Below are 20704 nucleotides of genomic sequence, written 5' to 3' on the forward strand. Positions count from 1 at the left end.
AAATGGCAATACTTCCCAAAGCATTGTACAGATTTAATGTGATCCCTCTAAAGATACCCATGACATTCTTCAAAGAAGTGGATAAAACACTTATAAAGTTCATCTAAAACAATAAACACCCTCGAATAGCTAAAGCAATCATTGGGAAAAAGAATATGGGAGGAATTACTTTCCCCAACTTTAAACTGTACTACAAAGCGATAGTTATCAAAACAGCATGGTATTGGAATAAAGACAGACCCTCAGATCAGTGGAATAGGCTTGAATGCTCAGAAAATGTTCCCCAGACATACAATCACCTAATTTTTGACAAAGGAGCAAGAAATCCTAAGTGGAGCAGGGAAAACCTCCTTAACAAGTGGTGCTGGCAGCACTGGTTAGCTACTTGCAAAAAAGCATAAACAGACCCCCAGTTAACATCATGTACAAAGGTAAAATCCAAATGGATTGAAGGTCTTTTTCCTTTTCTTGAGAGAATTTCTTTTTTTTCTTAAATAATATCTTTAAGTGCCATGATTATAAACATGATTATAGTTGGGTTTCAGTGATAAAAAGAATACCCCCCTTCACCAGTGCAATATTCCCATCACCAGTGCCACCCATTTCCCACCTTCCCCACCCCTGGCCTGTATTTGACAAAGGCATTCTACTTCTCTCACTCATTAACAGTTATCATGTTAGTTGTTAGTGTGGTTATCTCTCTCACTGCACTCTTTGTGATGAGCTTCATATCATGAGCTGGTCCTTCCAGCCCTCATCTCTATTGTCTCTGGGCATTATTACAATAATGTCTTTTATTTTTCTTAAAATCCATAGATGAGACTATTCTGCATCTATTTCTCTCTGTCTTATTTCACTCAGCATAATAGTTTCCATATCCATTCATGTAAAGGGAAATTTCATGACTTCATCTCTCCTGACGGCTGCATAATGTTCCATTGTGTATATGTACCACGGTTCCTTTAGCCATTCATCTGTTGAAGGGCATCTGGATTGTTCCAGAATCTGACTATTGTAAATAGAGCTGCGATGAATATAGGTGTGAGGAAGACATTTTGTATTGTGTTTTTGTGTTCCTAGGTTATATCCCTAGGAGTGGTATAGCTTGATCATATGGGAGCTCAATTTCCAGGTTTTTGAGGAATCTCCATATTGTTTTTCACAAGGGCTGGACTAGATGGCATTCCCACCAGCAGTGAATAAGAGTTCCTTTCTCCCCACATCCCTGCCAGCCCTGCTTGTTCTCATTCTTTGTGACTGTTCCAATCTCTGTGGTGTGAGGTGGTATTTCATAGTTGTTTTGATTTTCATCTCCCTGATAATTAATGATGTAGAACATTTTTTCATGTGCCTTTTAGCCATTTGTATTTCTTCTTTGACAAAATGTCTGTTCATTTCTTCTCCCCATTTTTTGATAGGGTTAGATATTTTTTCTTGTAAAGTTCCATCAGTGCCTTGTATATCTTGGATATTAGCCCATTATCTGATGGGTATTGGGTGAATAGTTTCTCCCACACAGTGGGTGGCTCTTGTATCCTATTCACTATTTCCTTTGAGGTGCAGAAGCTTCTCAGCCTAATATATTCCCATTTGTTAATCTCTGCTTCCACTTGTTTGGAGAGTGCTATTTTCTCCTTGAAGAAGCCTTTAGTCTCAATGTCATGCAGTGTTTTACCTACATGCTGTTCTATATACCTTATGGTTTCGGGTCTGATATCAAGGTCTTTACTCCATTTGGATTTTACCTTTGTGCATGGTGTATATCCTTTATTCTTTGAATCTATGTTTATCACTGGAGCTCAAGTGGGTTTCCTGTAGATGGCAGTTTAGATTCAGTTTTCTGATTCATCCCCACTCCTGTCTTTTGACTGGTAAATTTACTGGCCTACTGAAATATAATGAGGTCATCAATGATCTATCCCAACTACTGTCTTTTGACTGGTGAATTTACTGGTCTACTGAAATATAAAGAGGTCATCATTGCCATTTTCTCTGTGGGTTCTGGGTGTCACTCTAATCTAACACTGCTACTTTGTATTTTCCTAATTCTCTTCCCTTATATTTTGATATCCAAAAGCAGGCCCATAGTTCCCATTGAAATACTGTTAAGTTTGTGGGTTTCATTTTATTTGTTATTCATTTTAAATACGGCATTTGTTCTTGTTTTATTTACTTTAAAATAAGATATGTGCAGTGTGTATAGGAATTTGTTCATAGTTTTTTTTTAAAGACTATAGGCCAGCTCTCAAACTTTTTCAGAAACAGTGAACTGGCTCACTGTTTAAATAAGCTGAGAACCCCTGGCTTAGTATATCATTGTCCTCATGGCTAAAATTATCATGTCACTATTGATGGGATAATGTCTGGATCAGGAAAAAAAATGTTTAAATCTCAGTATTTCTTTTCCTTTTTTGTTTTTTTTTTTTTTTTTTGATTTTTGGATCATACCTGGCAGCGTTCAGGGGTTCCTCCTGGCTCTACACTCAGAAATCTCTCCTAGCAGGCTCGGGGGACCATATGTGATGCCAGGATTCAAACCACCAACCTTCTGCATGCAAGGCAAATGCTTTACCTCCATGCTATCTCTCCAGCCCCCTTTTTTCCTCTTTTTTAAATATGGAACGCTTCACAATTTTGCGTGTCATTCTTGTGCAGGGCCATGCTAATATTCTCTGTATGGTTCCAATTTTAGTATATGTGCTGCCAAAGAGAGCACAAATCTCAGTATTTCTGTGCGAAGGCTTTCTTATACTTTTTTGTAAGAGGACACACAGAGCTTTTTCTCTAAGCAACAAAAATATAGCAAAACTTAAAAATATAGACACATTGAATGTTTCTGTTCTGAAAAGCTCCTCAGAAGCTTCATGTCCAATATTTGTATTGGAAGCATGCCATGTTTATGCCCTCTGTCTAATAATTACATATGGAGATTCCAAACTCATGAAGCATATGCTTATATTAGAAGTTTAAGCACATCTAATAATGAGGGAAAGTTTTATATAAATATAGGGCATTATTTTACCAATTTAACTCATGGATTCCAGTGAAAGAAGATCTTCGAGCACTTTATCTGGATCAATAGGTCTCAGGCCCCTGTGTTAACTCTTTTTAAAAACAACACTGCATTTAGATTATAGATCAAACATATACATAAAGTTTTTAGAATGAAAATGACTAAATTGGGGCTGGAATGATAGAACAGTGGGTATGGAGTTTGCTTTGCACGGGGCCAAACAGGGCTTGATCCTTGGCATCCTTTATGGTCTCCTGAGGCTGCTGAAATGATTTTGGAGTGCAGAACCAAAAGTAACTCCTGAGTACTGCCAGGTGTGGCCCAAAAACAGCAACAAAATCAAACAAACAAAAAAGACTAAATACAACTATCTTTCATTATATTTTCCTGGTAGTATTGTCTGAAGGCACACAAGACGCCCTTTAATTCACAGTTAATTTTTCTACCAGGATCTCAAAAGGACCTTTCCCCCAAATTTTTGAAAGATAGCAAAAATTTCTCCTAGGACTTCTATTAACTCATATCCAAATTCCCATAATTTTTCTTTTTGAAGCTAACTGTTTTGTGTTTGTTTCTAATTTATCAGTTAATTCATAGGTGCTTCAAACATTTCTCCAATGTTGTATAAATATAAGGCATCAGAAATAATGCATCTGTGCCTTTTTTTATTTTATTTCTTTTTGCATCTGTGCCTTTTGATGTGATATCAGTTCACAATATATTTTCAGTTTATTATTAATTATTTATAGCATCAGTGACCAGTGGCAAATTGACCAATAATCAAGAGAAAGCTGCTGATTTTTTGACTGATTGGAAAGATATCATGTTAATGAACAGGGAGAGATGTTTGATGAATTAAATTTTGTAAGTAATCATGAATAAAAGGTGTCATATTTTAAAGATTAACTTTTTTCAGAGCAATATGGTCATTTTAAAAGATGGGGAAATGATTAAAGAGTTTCCTCAGTTAATATAAACAGTCTAAAATTAGCCATACTACTCTTAGAACTCAATATTTACGTAGCTTCCATTTGAACTTATCTATAAACTTAAACTTAGAACTCATGGGACTAGAGCAGGGGTCCTCAAACTTTTTAGACAGGGGACCAGTTCACTGTCCCTCAGTCCATTGAAGGGCTGGACTATAGTTTTTTAAAAAAAAAACTATATGTTTATAGTTTTAAACAATAGCTGTCTGTGGTCTGTAGTTTGAGGACCCCTGCTGGACCAAGACTGAGAGGAGTCGAGAGACAGAGAGCTGGGGAGTTGGAGAGTGCATGCACATCCCACACATATGCACTGCAGACCTGGGACAAGTCGGCTGCTAAGCAGGACAGGCCCTGGCAGCAAAAACACCAAAATGCTAGATAAATGTTTCTTGGTGGGTCGCATGTGGCCCAAGAGCCATAGTTTAAGGACCCCTGTATTAAGTTATGTAAATACTTTGAACAAATTTCCAAATTAGAACTGGTAACTTCCTATAATATCTTTTAATATTTCATTTTTCAGATATGGTCCCCAACTAAATTTTTGAATTATGAAATCCTGGCCTTTAAGTGGTTTCATTTTAGGTAGCCTTTTACTGTGCAGTTAGTAAATCACTTTAATGAATCCTCATGTTTGCTTTCTTTCACTTCATGAACCACATTAATCCAGAGACTAAATTTATATATATATATATATATGTATATATATATATGTATATATATATGTATATATGTATTTATATAAATGTGAAGGAATCTGGGTGGACAGGGGAGGAAAAATATATATATGTGTACATATGTATATACATATTTTTTAGTTGTATTCAGAAGTGCTCAGGGGTTCCTCTGCTGGTTCTGTGCTCAGGGATCACTCCTGGCAGGGCTCAGTGGATCATATAAGGTGCTGGGAATAGTCCTTAGGTAGGGCACATACAAGGCAAATGCCCTGCCTGCTACACTATTATTCCAGCCCTTCATTTAAATATCTTAAGACCAAATAACTTCCTTACTCAAATGAAGTCACATTATGAGTCTGGGAGATAGACCATACTTTGCTGAACTATATCCTGAATTCAATCTCCATATTTCTATATTTAATATGGCATGGTGCCCAGATTTCTGCCAGTTATAGCTGGGGGACCCCCAGTCCCACTGAGCATGAGCCGTAGCAGTTCTGGACTGAAGCAGTGGACTGTCAGGCCTGCATCACTAGGAGTGAGGAGACTGAGCACTCTGTAGGAGAAGACCCACCAATAAACCACACATTATCCAGTCATGTTACTTTTCTTACCATTTATATCGCTCTTCTCTGCAAATCCTAATAATAATATTCTTTCAAATGAGCATATTTGGCTTAAAAACAGCTTATACATAATTGTACAAAACTGAATAAAATCACTAGGCTTTAAATATAGGTTTTAAATATAAATCTGATCACTTTTTTGACCTTTTGGCTAAAATCAAATATCAAGATAGGGAACTGGGGATAACTCCGTGGTAGTTATAAGTGCCTGATGGGCCAAAAACTGTCTGACATATGCTGAGTATGAAACTGGCAACACTACTATTAGTGGAGACTGGCATGACAGTTCCAAACATGACTTCCAGCACAATTCAGTGAGGTATATACCAACCAAGGACATAACTCCTGGTAAGTGTTGTAACCAAAGAGTGCATAAACACTACAACGAATGAGCAAGAGCACCATGGCTAAATCTATGGGCACCATAATAAAGTATGTGGTCCTGGCAAGCTCCACAACCAAGAGTCCAAGCACCAATAATTTTTTACTAATGTAAAATGCCCAGTCAGGACAAGAACAGTATAAACTACAAAGAGTGAGAAAGACGAACCTTTTTATTATCGTTGTTGTTGCTGCTGTTGTTGTTGTTACTATTATTGTTATTATTATCATTTAAGTATTGTTTTGTTTCTGGGCCAGCAGTGCTCAGGGGTTAATCCTAGCTCTGTGCTCAGGAATCAGTCCTTGGGCTTAGAGGACCATATGGAATGCTAGGGATCAAACCTAGGTTGGCCACATGCAAGGAAAATGCCCTAGTCACTATATTATTGATCCAGCCCAACATACTGTTATTTTTTGCTTGTTTTTAGACTATACCCAGAAATTCTCAGGGGGTAATTTCTAGCTCTGTGCTCAGGGATTACTCTTGTTGATGCTCAGGAGACCCATATGGGGTGCCAGAGATCAAACCAGATCAGCTGCAAGGCAAGTGCTTCAGCTCCTATACTATGTCTCCAGTCCCAGGAAAGAGAGACAAATGAAATGCCTGGTTGGCTGCGATCTGCAAGAGAATTTGCTAGGTCTCCTGAGCATCTCAGGATAGCGCCCACCCCACAACAACTGCAAAACAAAGAAAGTGAGGCCGACAGATGTTAGCCAGATAGGCAGGGATTTTAAAAATATGAATCCTGATTCATTTATTGCTGTTAGCTTACCAATTTTTCAAAGCAGGTAATTATTCTTGAACTTTATTTGATCTAGTTTTGGGGGTTTTTTTGTTTTGTTTTGTTTGGTTTTGGTTTTTGGGTCACACAGCAGCGCTCAGGGGTTAATCCTGGCTCCACACTCAGAAATTGCTCTTGGCAGGCTCAAGGAACCATATGGTATGCCAGGATTCAAACCAATGACCTTCTGCATGAAAGGCAAACACCTTACCTCCATGCTATCTCTCCAGCCCTATTTGATCTAGTTTAACAAGATAAAGTTTCTTCCAAGGTCTGAGTTTTAAAACTCATCTAAACAAAAAGCTGAGCTTTAAAATCGAAAGAATTTTAAGCTCTATATTTGAAGTATGTTATTAAAGTAATGACCTTAATGATTCTTCTCTTGTGATACTTTTTTTACATTTTCATGATTAAGAAAAATAAAGGTGAAAAAGATAACAAATCCCTAGAAAAATCATTTGTTATGAATAATAATCATAATAATAATTTTTTTTTTTTTGCTTTTTGGGGCCTCACCCAGTTACGCTCAGGGATTACTCCTGGCTATGCACTCAGAAATTGCTCCTGGATGAGGGACCATATGGGACGCCAGGGGATCGAACCATCCTAGGTTAGCGCATGCAAGGCAAACACCCTACTGCTTGCGCCATCACTCTGGCCCCTAAAGCAGGAGAATTTTTTAAAAATCTAATGTAACTTTATCATTCACTAGACTTTTATAAAATATGAACCTCAAAAAAACTGATTTTTGAGTTTTCTCATCAACTGTCAAAAGGCCAATTGAAATGGACATCAGATTTACAGCCTTTACTTACTTGAGTCCTTTCGTTTTAATGACTTACATAATTATATGATGAATAGAGAAATAAATTTATTTTTCAACCTCGGTACAACATAATCTCACTTGTAACAATTTCAAGTTGCTAGTTTTTTTTCTAATATAATTTTTATTTTGATCATAGTGGCTTACATATTGTTGACAATAATATTTTAGGTACATATTTACATAAAATCAGGGGGGATTCCCATCCCCAAATTGTCCTCCCTACACCTGTTTTTGTCCTACCTCCCATTTCCTCTTCCCTCACCCCCAGGGCGGCTAGAATATGTGGTCCCCTCTCTATCTAACCTACTACTTAGTAGTCTTGCATCTGTTTGGTCTTGATGCCTTCCTTATTTCCCCCTCTAAGTGGAGGCAGGGCTAGCTAGTTCAAGTTGCGTGGTTTTGCCTGAAAAAGAGAAAATAAACTGGGGTAAGAGTCTAAAACCCTAAAAATGGGCAGAATCCTTCTAGAGGCTCTCATCATCGATTTGGGAAATGAAGGAGGAAAAGAAGGTGAAACACTCCACCAGTACCAAAAGAAGTGTCAAATATCCAGTGAGGACTCCAGCTATATCGATAAGCACCACAAAAAAACAGATAAAAAAACAAAACAAACAAAAAACAAACAAAAACAAACAAACAAAAAAACACACGCCGTGGTCTTGAAATAAGAAACATGGCGTAGCTAGTTTTAAGAACACACTTTCGTTTTCATTTTAAAATATTTTCACATTCTTCTTTCATTTTTCCAAGATAAAAACTAGTATTGTAATTGGTATACCATACCTTTAAATGATTGTTTGCAACAGCACCAGGTAAAGGCAGAATTCTATCTACATTTTCACAATTAACATTAGCACCAGCTTTTAACAACTCTTCAGTTCCATCTTTGATTCCCTCATTCACTGCCTCATGAAGTGGTGTTGAACCTATAGACAATAAAAAAGAAATGACAAAACAAGCTGCTGCTTACAAATCAACATTCATACAATATATTCATAAGTTTGTTTGCACTCATGAAATTAATAGTATATTGGTTGAAGTACATTCAAAGATTTGAAGAAGAAATATTATAAAATTTGAAAAAATTTTTATTTCTGAAAACAAACTGAACTCATCAAAAAATTGTTATACAAGTATTAAAAGACTTACAATATAACAGGGCTATGGGGAAAGAGCAAAAGTAAAGCAGGTAAGGACTTGTTTTACATTCAGCCAACCCAGTTTAATATATGGCATCCCCTCTGTATGCCAGGAGTGATCTATGAGTTCAGAGCCAGGAGTAAGTCCTGACCATGGACAGGTGTGGCAAAAACAAACAAACAAAAAATACACAATAGGAACTGTCACTGCATCAGATGTTAATCATCAATTTATTTCAATGTAGTTATTTAAAGAATAAAATCAGGTGATTTTTTTAATCTTGCATTTTTAAATCTTGCATTATCACATTCTTTATTAAATGGCATATGATTGAATCAGTCTTTGAGGCTTTCCTTTGACATTTCTCATACAAGATTATTTTGTTCTTGAGTAAAATGTTGGATTAATATTACTTTCCTCTGTGTTGTTTGGCTTTGAGCCACACCCAGTGTTGCTTTAGGGCCAAAACAGCTCTTCAGACTTAACCTGGGTCTTGCAATGCAGAGCATACTCTTGGTTTGATGAACTATCGTTTTGGCCCCAACAATGAAGGTTTAAAATAAAAATACAGAAATGGAGAAAAAAAAAAGAAGAATCAGGTAAATGGGAAATGTTTTTACTTCTCTCTAAAGTTAATCAACGACATTAATAACATTAATAACATAATGGCCTAAATAAGTTCTTATTTCCATCTCTTACACGCCCTTTAAATGTTCCCAAAAGAATATTAGAAACTGTTGCAAAGGAAGAGATTATTTTAGCAAGTGACGGGAGCCAAAATAAGCCTTACTATTCAACTAAAAATATTATCCAGGTTACAAGAGACAATTCAAAGTTAGCAGTTACATATTAGCCAGAACCAAAATCAAGGATGAAATATGCATTTCAGGGTTCAAATTATAAAGGCAATTAAAATTGAAAGAATCCAAACCTGCATTATCTTTTAAATTCACAGCTGCTCCAGATTCTATTAAAGCTTTCACCAGAGACAAATTTCCTCTTCTGGCAACTGAATGAAGCTGGCTTTCCCCTGTGGCATTCTGCTTATTGACCCCAGCTGTTTTCATTTCTGTAAATTTGCCAAGCAAAACTTTTCTGCCAAATGCTGATTATTATACTGAGAATATACACAACTCCTCAAAGTATCTTATATAGGATGCACTATACAAAAACATATCGATTAATAATGAATTATTGTCTGTACAGCACCTAAGTATATCACTTCAAATTGATTATAGTAGATGAGTGATTCTACATATGCTTAGTTAAAACAAACTTGCTTCAATTCAATGTTCATTTCACTTTTAGTAGTCCTTAGTAATGAGTAATGTTTTTTTAAAGCCTAGCTTACATCACATTATATTATATTTTGGGTATACGACAACTAAAACAAAATTCATTTATATTACCTTCCCCCTCCCTCTTTTCCTTCCTTCCTTCATTCCTCCCTTCTTTCCTCCTTTCTTTCTTTCCTCCCCCTTCCCTCCCTCCCTCCCTCCCTTCCTTCCACCCTTCTTTCCTTCCTTCCTCCCTCCCTTCCCTCTTTCCCTTCCTTCCTCCCTTCTTTCCTTCCTTCCTCCCCCTTCACTCCCTCCCTTCCTTCTTTCCTTTTCTTTTTTTTCCTTCCATCCATTGCTCCACTGGTATTTAGGGACTTCTCCCTAACCCTCCCTCCATCCCTCCCTTACTCTCTTTCCTCCTTCCCTCCCTAAGCAGTGAAAAAAAGAAAAAGGAAAAAAAAAGGAAAAAATTCATTTATATTAAGAGAAGATGGTCACAATAATTCTAGCTAAATTACATCAACCCATTAATAACAAATTATTTTTATCTTCTGAAGACAGTTATCATTTACATATTAATTGTGAGAGGGAGCTAGCCTCACTCAGTGGTGTTCAATGCTTGGTCAGAGGTCATTTCCAGTGGTTCTAGGAATAGAACCAGGGTCAGCATCTTTACTACTGGCATCCAGCCTGTGATGAGGATTTTTTTATTAAAAAAAAAACTCTTTGGGGGCCAATGCACAGCAGGTAGCACATTTGCCTTGCACATAGCCTACAGGGTTTGATCTCCAGCATCCCATATGGTCCCTTGAACCTACCAGGAGTGATTCCTGAGCTCAAAGTCAGGCATAACTCCTGAACACCACTGGATGTATGCCCCACTCCCAAATATATATTTTTTTTTTTAAAAAAAAAAGTGCTTGAAGCAAATTTTAAAGAGGAAAAAATTTTGGAGGGTTTATACCCAGTGGTACTCATGGGCTATTCCTGACTGCACTCAAAAATTATTCCTGGTGGTGTTCAGGGGACCATATGGAATGCTCGGGATAGTACCCAAGTCAGTCTCATGCAAAAAGGAAATCTTTAAAGGGAAATTCTTTAAGGGACAATACAGTTTTATTTTCAGTTTTTAAAAATTTTCATTATTGGTTCTTCTAATTTCCAATCCTACCAACAAAACATAAAAGTTCCCTTTTTCTTCACATTGTCAATATCACTTATTTCTTGTTGCTATCTTTATATTTCTTGTCTTTATCTCACAATAACCTATTGTTCTGTATTTTCTGGAGAGTTATTCTAGCAGACATGAGGTGACTTCTCATTGGGTTTTTAGATCTGCATTATCTGATTAGTGGTATTAAGATTTTCTTAATACAATTTTTGATTTTATCTAAATCTTCTTTCTTGATATCACTGGGTGTTTTCCAAATGCCAAAAACAAAACTTTGATCAAATATTTAAAGCTTTTTTTAATACTCTCAATTTTTTTCTTCATAAAAAATTCAGTATTATTATCCAGATTCTTTTAAAAAATCTTTTATATGGAACTCAAATTAGAGACTTCAGTTGCAGCTAAAATATAACAAAATAATCATATATTTTTCTATTTCTTGTCGCAAACATGCTAAATGATAGTAAAAGAGTTTTTTTTTTTTTTTTTTTTTTGGTTTTTGGGCCACACCCGGTAATGCTCAGGGGTTACTCCTGGCTATGCGCTCAGAAGTCGCTCCTGGCTTGGGGGACCATATGGGACGCCGGGGGATCGAACTGCGGTCCGTCCGAGGCTAGCGCAGGCAAGGCAGGCACCTTACCTTTAGCGCCACCGCCCGGCCCCAGTAAAAGAGTTTTTTAAAGTATGCAAAGAAACTTGGAGAATAAGTAATGGAAGGTAAAGACTGTAGGAGAGCTAGCTAACTGATATGATGAAGTGAATATTCTAACCTACTAACCTATGTGCCTGCATAAAGAACTTGAGAGAGACCATCCGAATTCAGTCATTCAACATCAAGAACTATGAAAGGCAGCATGTGAGCAACAGAGCTGGAAACAGTCACTCTCTATGTAGATGGTTGGGACTTAAAATTTCCTTAACTGATCCTGGATATCTGTAAAAAAGTCTTCTGGTCAATGGTCACAGTCCTAAACCAGGAGTTTGGTATTTATTTTCTCTAAAAATCTGCAGCAGGTAAAGTCCACAACAAGATGTAAGGGAAATAAATTGGGGAAATGAAACAAAAAAAAATCATTAAATCACTAGCTGTCAAAGTCAACTCCTAGATAACCACTATCAGAATGCTCTGAGAAACATGTTAGAAATGCAAATTCTCTGACCTACCCCAAGCACATGTCTAAGGGCAGCATTACTGCCAATCCTGAAGAGCAAACTTTAAGATGGCTTCTTAGTAACTTGGTACTTCTATCATCTGTTGTTCTGATCATTTTCTTTAATCAATAAAACTTCATGTGGGTATTTTACTTCATGAATTAGGTTTTTAAAAATTAACATTTTCTCTTCTAGGAAGCTTGACTACATTTAGCTCATTTTGATGGAGCAAGTGGCTACATTGGAAACATGCAACAGCATGACCCTCAAGAAGCTTAACTCTGCCAGAAACCACATGAGCCTCAAAGCAAATACTTCCTTTCTTCACCCTTCAGGTGAGATTCATATTGGTCAACACCCTCATTTGATGCTATTTTTCTTGGGGTTGGGGGACCCATACCCAGCATTGCTCAGGGCTTAGTCCTGATATTGTGCTCCAGGAGCAGTCACTCCTGGAAGTGCCTATTAGACCAAACCTGGGTCAGACACATGCAGGACAAGTACCTTACCTACTGTACTCTCTCAGTTATCTTATCACAATCTCTGACATACTTTTAAGTATAAAACCCAGATTATAGGAGTTGGCTAAATCATGCCCAATCCTGATAGTTAATGTACCCACTGAAACAGTCTGTGAACAGCCTTTCCGAGTGATTATGGTGTGCTACATAGGCCCCTTTTCCTACCTTACTTCCTAATGCCATCAGCCAGGCATAGAATTCAACAGAAAAGAAAAAAAAGGTAAAGGATTCTTAACTAAAATATAGTTTATTTGGATAGGTGAATAATAAGGATGATGAATAGATTCATGATTATCTTACACTGACATACAAAACCAATGTTTTTAGAAATAGGAGCTGCCAAATTCTTTAATGAATAACAATATATCTATGCCATATTAAGTGATATGATATACACAAAAGAAATGTATTTTAAATAAAATATTCAGGCTTGCAGACCTATTGATTACAATTTGAATCAAAAGTCTTAATTAATAATTGTTACTGTGAATGAGTACTTCTCATTTCACTCCAGATGTGTTTGTAGCAAAGACAAAAGCACATTATAAACATTTGTAAGAGAAAATTATTCAACATAACTGTCATAAATTCAGCATTCAGCTGAAATTTTAAAATAAAAAAATCAGACAGAAACTGTAAAAGCAGCAAACAGTACTCAAACTAAGCTCACACAAGAGTTCATGAAGTCTATTTAATTCAAGCAAAGCATTATAATGTATTAATGTGTAATTCACCTATACTCTATTTAATAAATAGTAAGACTATCAAGAATAGTATTATTCTTGATTATAATGCTATTTGGGACATTGGTGATGGGAATGTTCTTTACATGACTGAAACCCAACTACAATCATATTTTTAATCAAAGTGTTTAAATAAAGATATTAATAAAAAATATTTTATTCCTTTGTATGTAATGTTTTTTACTTTAAGGAAGCTTTTCCTTCTCTTCATAATCTGAACTTTCATAATGAGATGCTTATTCATTCTTCATAATTCTTGATTATTAATATACTTATTTAAATAATGTATATACTTACATATATAATTTATGTATTATATATAATTTATATATTTATATAATCTTTATATATTATTAATATAAAGTTTCTGGCCTTTGTTTTTTGCATTATTTTTTAAATTCTTTTTTTTTTGTTTTTGGGTCACATCCAGCAGTGCTCGCTCCTGGCAGGCTCGGGGGACCATATGGGATGCCAGGATTCTAACCACCATCATTCTGCATACAAGGCAAATGCCTTACCTCCATGCTAGCTCTCTGGCCCCAAATTATTTCTTCTATTTTCATTTTTTTGTCTGTATATTCCAGAACAATGTTCCGATATTCTTTTCTCCAGTTTTCCCTTTTTTTTTCTCTTGATAAGAGCCTAGTAAAATTTTAAGGATTGTACTCTAGATAAAAAGAGGCAAAAAGACACCCTACTTCTGCTTCAAGCAATTTATAATTTCTTAGGGGGGTAATAGCCATTTAAAATATATATGAAAACAAAAGTAAGTGCTACAGAGGAAACATATTTCCTATGGCAATTAGAAACAACTTATCACAAACTGAATGGTTTAACAAAAGAAAAATCTGTTACTATCTCAAGTAATAATATTTCGGTCACATTTGGTACCAGAAGTCCAAAACCAAGTTGTCAGAAAGGCTCTACCCTTTGGAAAACCTGAAGAAGAAACCTCCCTAGTCTTTTCTTTGTTGGGTCAAACCGGGTACAAACATAACAAGAATATATCTGAAGATTGATAGACTTTGAAATGATGCTTTAGAGTAAAACCAATTAATTGTTTGATTATGATGATAACTTAATTCATTAATAAAGCTAATTAATTAAGCTAACTAATGTAGATGAAACTATTTTTTTAGTGAATGACCAAATAAACCATATATCTGAAAGTTCAAAATTTCCCTAAGTACAGTTGGGTTGAATCATGTAAATATTTACCTGTACAAATAAAGGAATACAAACCTTGACTGCAGATATCTTTAAAATGATTTTGGTTTGGGCTGAAATTCTGACCATTTTTGTGTTCTTGAACATAACAAGTAGGCATGTGAATTTCTAAACCTGTTCTTACTTCTTCCACCTCACAATTTCTTACAGTGATTTTATTTTCTATTATATTATTAGTTGATTCCTTATCTGAAAAAAGAACATTTTGCCATGTCAATGTTCCTTACTAGTTACATTAATAGAAAAACATCTAATTATACAAGTGTCCCAAGTTTCTGTTACCATTTTGATTATTTCAAGGAAATGGAAACCTTCATAAATTTCTTTAAAAAAAAAAAAACAACATTTTAGGGGCCCAGAGTGATAGCCCAGTGGGTAAGGCATTTACCTTGCTCACGCCTGACCTGGGTTCAATCCCCTGCATACCATATGGTTCCCTGAGCCTGCTAGGAGTGATTTCTGGGCGCAGAGTCAGGAGAAACCCCTTGAGTGCCACCAGGTGTGATTCTCTCCCCCCAAAAAAGACATTTTATTTAAGTGTGTACATAATCTATGGGAATGTAGTGAACTGAAACTGGTGGAGTTAATGTTTTACAGCTGTGATGGTGATATCATTAACTCTTCTGTTGCAGAGTACTTTATAAAGTGACATATTAAGAAAAAAACAAGGGTCAGAAAATAGCATAGGACCTGGTTTGATCTCCAAACCCGCAGGCTCCCAGAGCAATGCATGCTCTCCACCAGGTATGGCCTTGGTGGTCCCTGGCATCTTGGAGCTGAAGCAGAACATCCTTGGGCTCTAGGAAAGATCCATTGGGTCCAGCTGGATAAGTAGTGCCAAGAGTGGCCTCTGTATCTCTGGGACATTGCTTGAAGCCTACTTCTCCCCAAAGGAGAAACTGAAAAATTTATAAAAATATTGTTTAACTATCTTCTGTCCATAAGAGTTTAACAAACACCCTTGATATTCATGATTTGAATGTTAATCATTATTATTCAATGAACAGTACCTCCAAATTATAGTCATATATTTTCACTGTTGTCAGCTTTAGACTGAGTAGAACTCTGTTATTAGTCTGAGTGGAAAAAAATTTGGGGTGGAGGCCACACCCAGTGGTGCTCAGGGATTACTCTTGGCGGGCTCAGGGGACTATATGAGATGCCAGGGATGGAACCTAGGTCTGCCACATGCAAGGCAAGCACCCTACCCACTGTGCTATCACTCAGTCTGTAAGTGGAAATTTCTATAAAATAAATAAGTATATAGAAAACGTATACAAATGCAGCAATACTACCAATACCTGTTTTGTGAGACGCTTTCCTCTCTTCTCTTTGACTAAATTGGGAGATGTTGGCTGAATCTTTATTCGTATAGTCAGTGGAATGAAATTTTATATTGTGCATGACTGCACTCTCTGGAAGGTCTTGTTTCCTTTGTTCACCTGTCATTGTTGCTTTTTCTTGAACTGTATGCAACGGCGTATTTGAAGAATCTGGATTTTGGCTTTTGTCAGAGATACTTCTTTCAGTCTCTCTGTACTGATCCAATCTTTCTGTAACACGTGCATCTATTTGATTCATTAAAGGAGCTGGCCATGTGGGACTATCCTGACTCTTTTCAAGTAGCTCCACCTGACTAGGTAACTCTGAAATTTCCTGTGTTGACAGTGTTCTTGTATGATCAAAGGAAGTATGCTCAAGATTGCTATGTGAGTGATGAAAAGAAGTTTCGTACATGCATTGGTCATAACTTGTGACATGTTGTCCAGAAACTATTGTATTGTCTGAGTCAGAAAAATGAACAGCTTCCTGTTGTGAGAGTATGGTTAAGGTATCTTCTTTAAACTCATTTCCTTGTGAAAAATGATCTTCAGAAAGTAAACGTGACTGAAAATCCATTTCACCTCTGTATGTCATATTCTCTTCATAATCACAGTGGGTTTTGCCATCTACAGAACTCATTACCGTTTTAGATACTACAATCTTCTGAGAAGTGCAGTGATCAAACTCATCATTCAGTTTTTTCTCTATAAAAACTCGGAAAGAATTTTCCCATTTATTAATGCTCACACCTTTTTGCTTCAAGATGGTGCCTTCACAAGACTTAGAAGAACTATTTTGTTCTTGTTCTTTGTGACTATGAGATGGCTGTTCTGTAGTAACAAATGGCAACTCAACTTCTTTATGTAAAGAAAGTCCTGAGAAAGAAATAGCTTCGGTTTGGTTAGTGGATAGTAACTCCAACATTTTTATTTCTTGACTATTAGATGAACTCAGGTCCTTGTTATATGTCTCTTGGGTAATTGAGTAAGCCTCAATAGTGTTACCGAAGTCACTTTTTGGTCTTGATAGAGCTGGGCTGGTTGGTATACAAGACTCTTCAGGAAAATTTTCTAAGTTTTGAGGACTTTGTTGTTGAGCAATAACCAACCTCCTTATTTTGCCATGAGAAGAGACTGCTACAGTCTTTCTTGGAAGGTCTTCTTGGATCATATCATCCAACTGAGTTTGATTATGTTGTATTTTTCTTATTCCTTTATCTTTATTTGAGCTATGCTCTTTGACATAATGGAGACTCTCTTTCCTGAGTCCTGTAGAATTAGTCTGGCTAAGAATTAAATGCTTATGCTTAGATTTACCATGTCTTCTATTTTTAGAACCTTTTTGGCAATCCTCATATACATCATCTTCATTTATAAGTAAGTATTCTTTGCTTTCTCTATCTATATTAACATGTTCTGGATTCTCTCTTTTGGAATTACCATCAGAAGTAAATCCAGTGCATTTTCTGGAATGGAATTTGGTTTTCTATAGAAACAAAATTTATAGTTAGCTTTAATTTTTAGTTGCAGTGTAGGATCATTGTATTTCTGAAATACGAACACTCATGTAAATCAGGTGGCCAAATTTTTAAATTAAGAAAATTTTAAGAGTAAAACTTTTTAGTTGTAATTCTGTCAATTCATTATTGTTGATGAATGATGTTTTTCATTCAGTTTTATAACTTTTTCTAGCTCAGGACTTACTGATAGATATATATTATATACACATTATATATAAAATATAAAAATATAAAAATACATTTTTCTGTTTCATAAAAAAACAAACAAGGCAAATGCAATAAATTTAGTATGCACACTGACATTTTTTGCTGGATACTCTAATTCTCTTTCGCTATATGAGTACTGTTAATTCACAAAACATAATAAAAATTTATTTGATGTTTTTACTTTTAAAATAATTAAATAATAATTTTATTAAAAGAAAGAACACTTTAGGGACCAGGAAGGTGGCGCTAGAAGTAAGGTGTCTGCCTTGCAAGCGCTAGCGTAGGACGGACTTTGGTTCGATCCCCCGGCGTCCCATATGGTCCCCCCAAGCCAGGGGCGATTTCTGAGCGCATAGCCAGAAGTAACCCCTGAGCGTCAAACGGGTGTGCCCCCCCAAAAAAAAAGAACACTTTAGTAAGCACTCCCTTCTCCCAGTTGTTACACAGATAGAACATTAGAAGTTTCTTCCTCTACTATCTTTGATATACTATAAGTAGGGCAGAAGGAAATATCTAAAAATAAGAAGACAAATGCTCCCAAAATAAAGATTTTATAGGTGGATGAGATTTAAACAGATACCTGCTTCCTTTCACTTAGCACAATCCAAACACCAGACGAAGAGTAGGTGCCCCCAGGTAAAGTTTGAAGGCATTAAGATATCTTTAACTATTGATGTGAATGATAAACTTCACAGTACCAAAAGAGGAGGGTTATATCAGGTTTATACCAATATATTAAAGTAACCACATATGTATGCTACTTTTACTCAACTGCTTCATCCCAGAACCCTGAGATTCTTATTTCAAAGAATCTAAAAAGATGAATATTTTAGAAATCTTTCTTTCCCATCAAATAGTATATAAAATAAACAGTGATTACTCTCTATGAAAATGTTATTTGTAAAACTAGAGGCATACCTTGTCATGCTGCATATCTTCTACATTGACTGGCATAATTCTATTCTGGGCTGTGAAGAGAAAGAAAATAAAATAAAACCTGTTGTCAAACTGGAGACATAAAACTTATAAGAAGCCATGCATTTGATAAAATTAAGAAAGCATAGTCTATTAAAATTGACACATGTTCCTATAAACTATAAACTCATATATATTAAAAGCCAGATACTATTTGAGCTGAAATATTTAGGAAAGAAAAAAATACCCAACAAAATAATACTAAGGAAGGGCACTAAACTCAGTGTTGCTTTATGTTTCCTGTAGATAAACCCAGATATAAAGCTACTTGCGAGCCACTTTCATAGGGTAAAATTTTTTCAATGAATTGAATTTTCATAATTTATTGTGTCTGTTTAATAAACTTCTAGTTTGAATGCTTCATCCTCTGAAAACATAGAGTCTACTAGTACTGCAAGTAGGTCACTTGCACACAGCCAACTGGATTCACAACACAGAGTACTAACCACTATACGATCATGGCTGCCAACCTGGATTCAATCTCTAGCACCCCATAAAGTTCCCTGAGCCCCACCAGGAGTGATCCCTTAGTGCAGAGCTTGGAGTAAGTACTGAGCACCATTGGCTTGCACCCCAAACAAAATATAGAGTGTAGATTCCCTTCAGGGGTCTCAAACTCAATTTACCTGGGGGCTGCAGGAGGCAAAGTCGGGGTAATCCTTGAGTGCAAAGTCAGTATAAGCCTTGAACATTGGGGGGGGGGGGTGACCCAAACAACTAAAACAAAACAAAAATAGATTCCTCTAGGGCAGGGCCACAGAATGTTGTACGGAGGACCACAAATGGCCCGTGGGCCGCAAGTTTGAGACCCCTACGCTTAAATACATTATGAGCCAAATTAAGAAAAAAGTTTAACATGAATATAAGTGAGGAAAAATAACAAGTTATTTTTTGGGTTTTATTTTGTGGTATCAATAAGATTATAGTGCTCATGAGGTGTGGCATTATTCACCTCCATCAGTAATAGGAGGTACAGAGACCGTCCCTCACTCAAACAAAGGGGCTGGGAGCACAGAATCTGGAGTACCACACAAGAGTTCCAGGCCTGACTTACTAATTTGCCAGCTGAGTGACTCTACTTACCTTTCTCAATGTCTTTGCCTCAGATTCTCCAAATTAAGGTGGGAACAGTGCTTTCATTTAGAATTTAGTCCCATAAAAACTCATGAAGATTATAGTCAGATTATCTATGTAAGGGAGTTAGAGAAGCTCTTGGCTCATAGAAAAGTTATGCATTTTTATTACTGTCATTATTACAGAAAATATTGGACACGTATTCTCTGAACTTTGGTATTTAAATAAAAGAACATAAAATATATGTGACACAAACCACCATAATAAGAATATTTATAAAAATAAACTGTAAGCTGGGAAGAGCAGTAGCAAAAAATTTGGAAGCAATAAGAAAATATACTTTATAACTGAGTATCTCATGGTGATTAAAATTTTAATTAAAATAATTTTAAGGGGTTTTGTTTCCTCTTAATCTTAAGGTTCTACATGCTTTAGTATCCTTTGGGGTAAAAGCAACACAAATTCTGAGGTGATAAATTTTGATGAAGTGTATTATTTTCATTCTATTACTCTGAAATCCTGTCATGTCCAGGCACTATGTAGAAGTATTTAATAGATATAAGCTCTAATACTCACAATAAAATTTCATAGATGTATAGACAGACAAGTAGTTATTATAATTCCAATTAAATAGATGAGAAAATTAAAGACTATAAAGTTAGTGTACAGATGTTATTTTACACTATAGTAGGTAAGTTTTACTCTAAGACACAAAGGCAGCAAACATTTTGCAAAAGGAAAACTATCAGTGCCATGGTTAAAAGCTCTCTGTCCAACAGGAGTTTAAAACTATAAATGTCTTTGGAAGTGGGGAGGCACACATGATTTACTCAGTACTTATTCCTTGCTTTGTCATCAGGCATCACACTTGGGGGTGAGAGGGCTCAGGGAACTATATGGGATGCCAACGATCAAATCTGGGTCAATTTTGTTCTAGGAAAATGTCCTGGATACTGGAATATTGCTCTGACTGCAGAGAATTCTTATTTTGACTTGGGGCTACACCTGGTAATACTCAGAGGTTACTCTTGGCTTTGTACTCAGGAATTTCTCCTGGCAGGTTCCAGCGACCATTTGGTGT

The 20704-nt window shown here is 36.1% G+C and overlaps 1 protein-coding gene and 1 non-coding gene across 2 annotated transcripts in view; both read right to left on the reverse strand.

The window, feature by feature from the left end:
• ANKRD31 (ankyrin repeat domain 31) overlaps positions 1-20704 on the reverse strand; it is a 114715-nt gene that overhangs the window by 46664 nt on the left and 47347 nt on the right. The window contains exons 13-17 of the mRNA XM_049769077.1: positions 18493-18542; positions 15827-17333; positions 14541-14714; positions 9363-9500; positions 8075-8217 (exon numbers count right to left, since the gene is read on the reverse strand). Coding sequence (XP_049625034.1) covers positions 8075-8217; positions 9363-9500; positions 14541-14714; positions 15827-17333; positions 18493-18542 — 2012 coding nt within the window. The remainder of the gene's footprint in view (positions 1-8074; positions 8218-9362; positions 9501-14540; positions 14715-15826; positions 17334-18492; positions 18543-20704) is intronic.
• On the reverse strand, positions 2611-2716 carry LOC126002174 (U6 spliceosomal RNA). Its single transcript, XR_007492945.1, has one exon. It is a non-coding gene; the product is annotated as a U6 spliceosomal RNA (small nuclear RNA).

This window comes from Suncus etruscus, chromosome 2, assembly GCF_024139225.1.
Source record: "Suncus etruscus isolate mSunEtr1 chromosome 2, mSunEtr1.pri.cur, whole genome shotgun sequence".
Classification (NCBI taxonomy): domain Eukaryota; kingdom Metazoa; phylum Chordata; class Mammalia; order Eulipotyphla; family Soricidae; genus Suncus; species Suncus etruscus.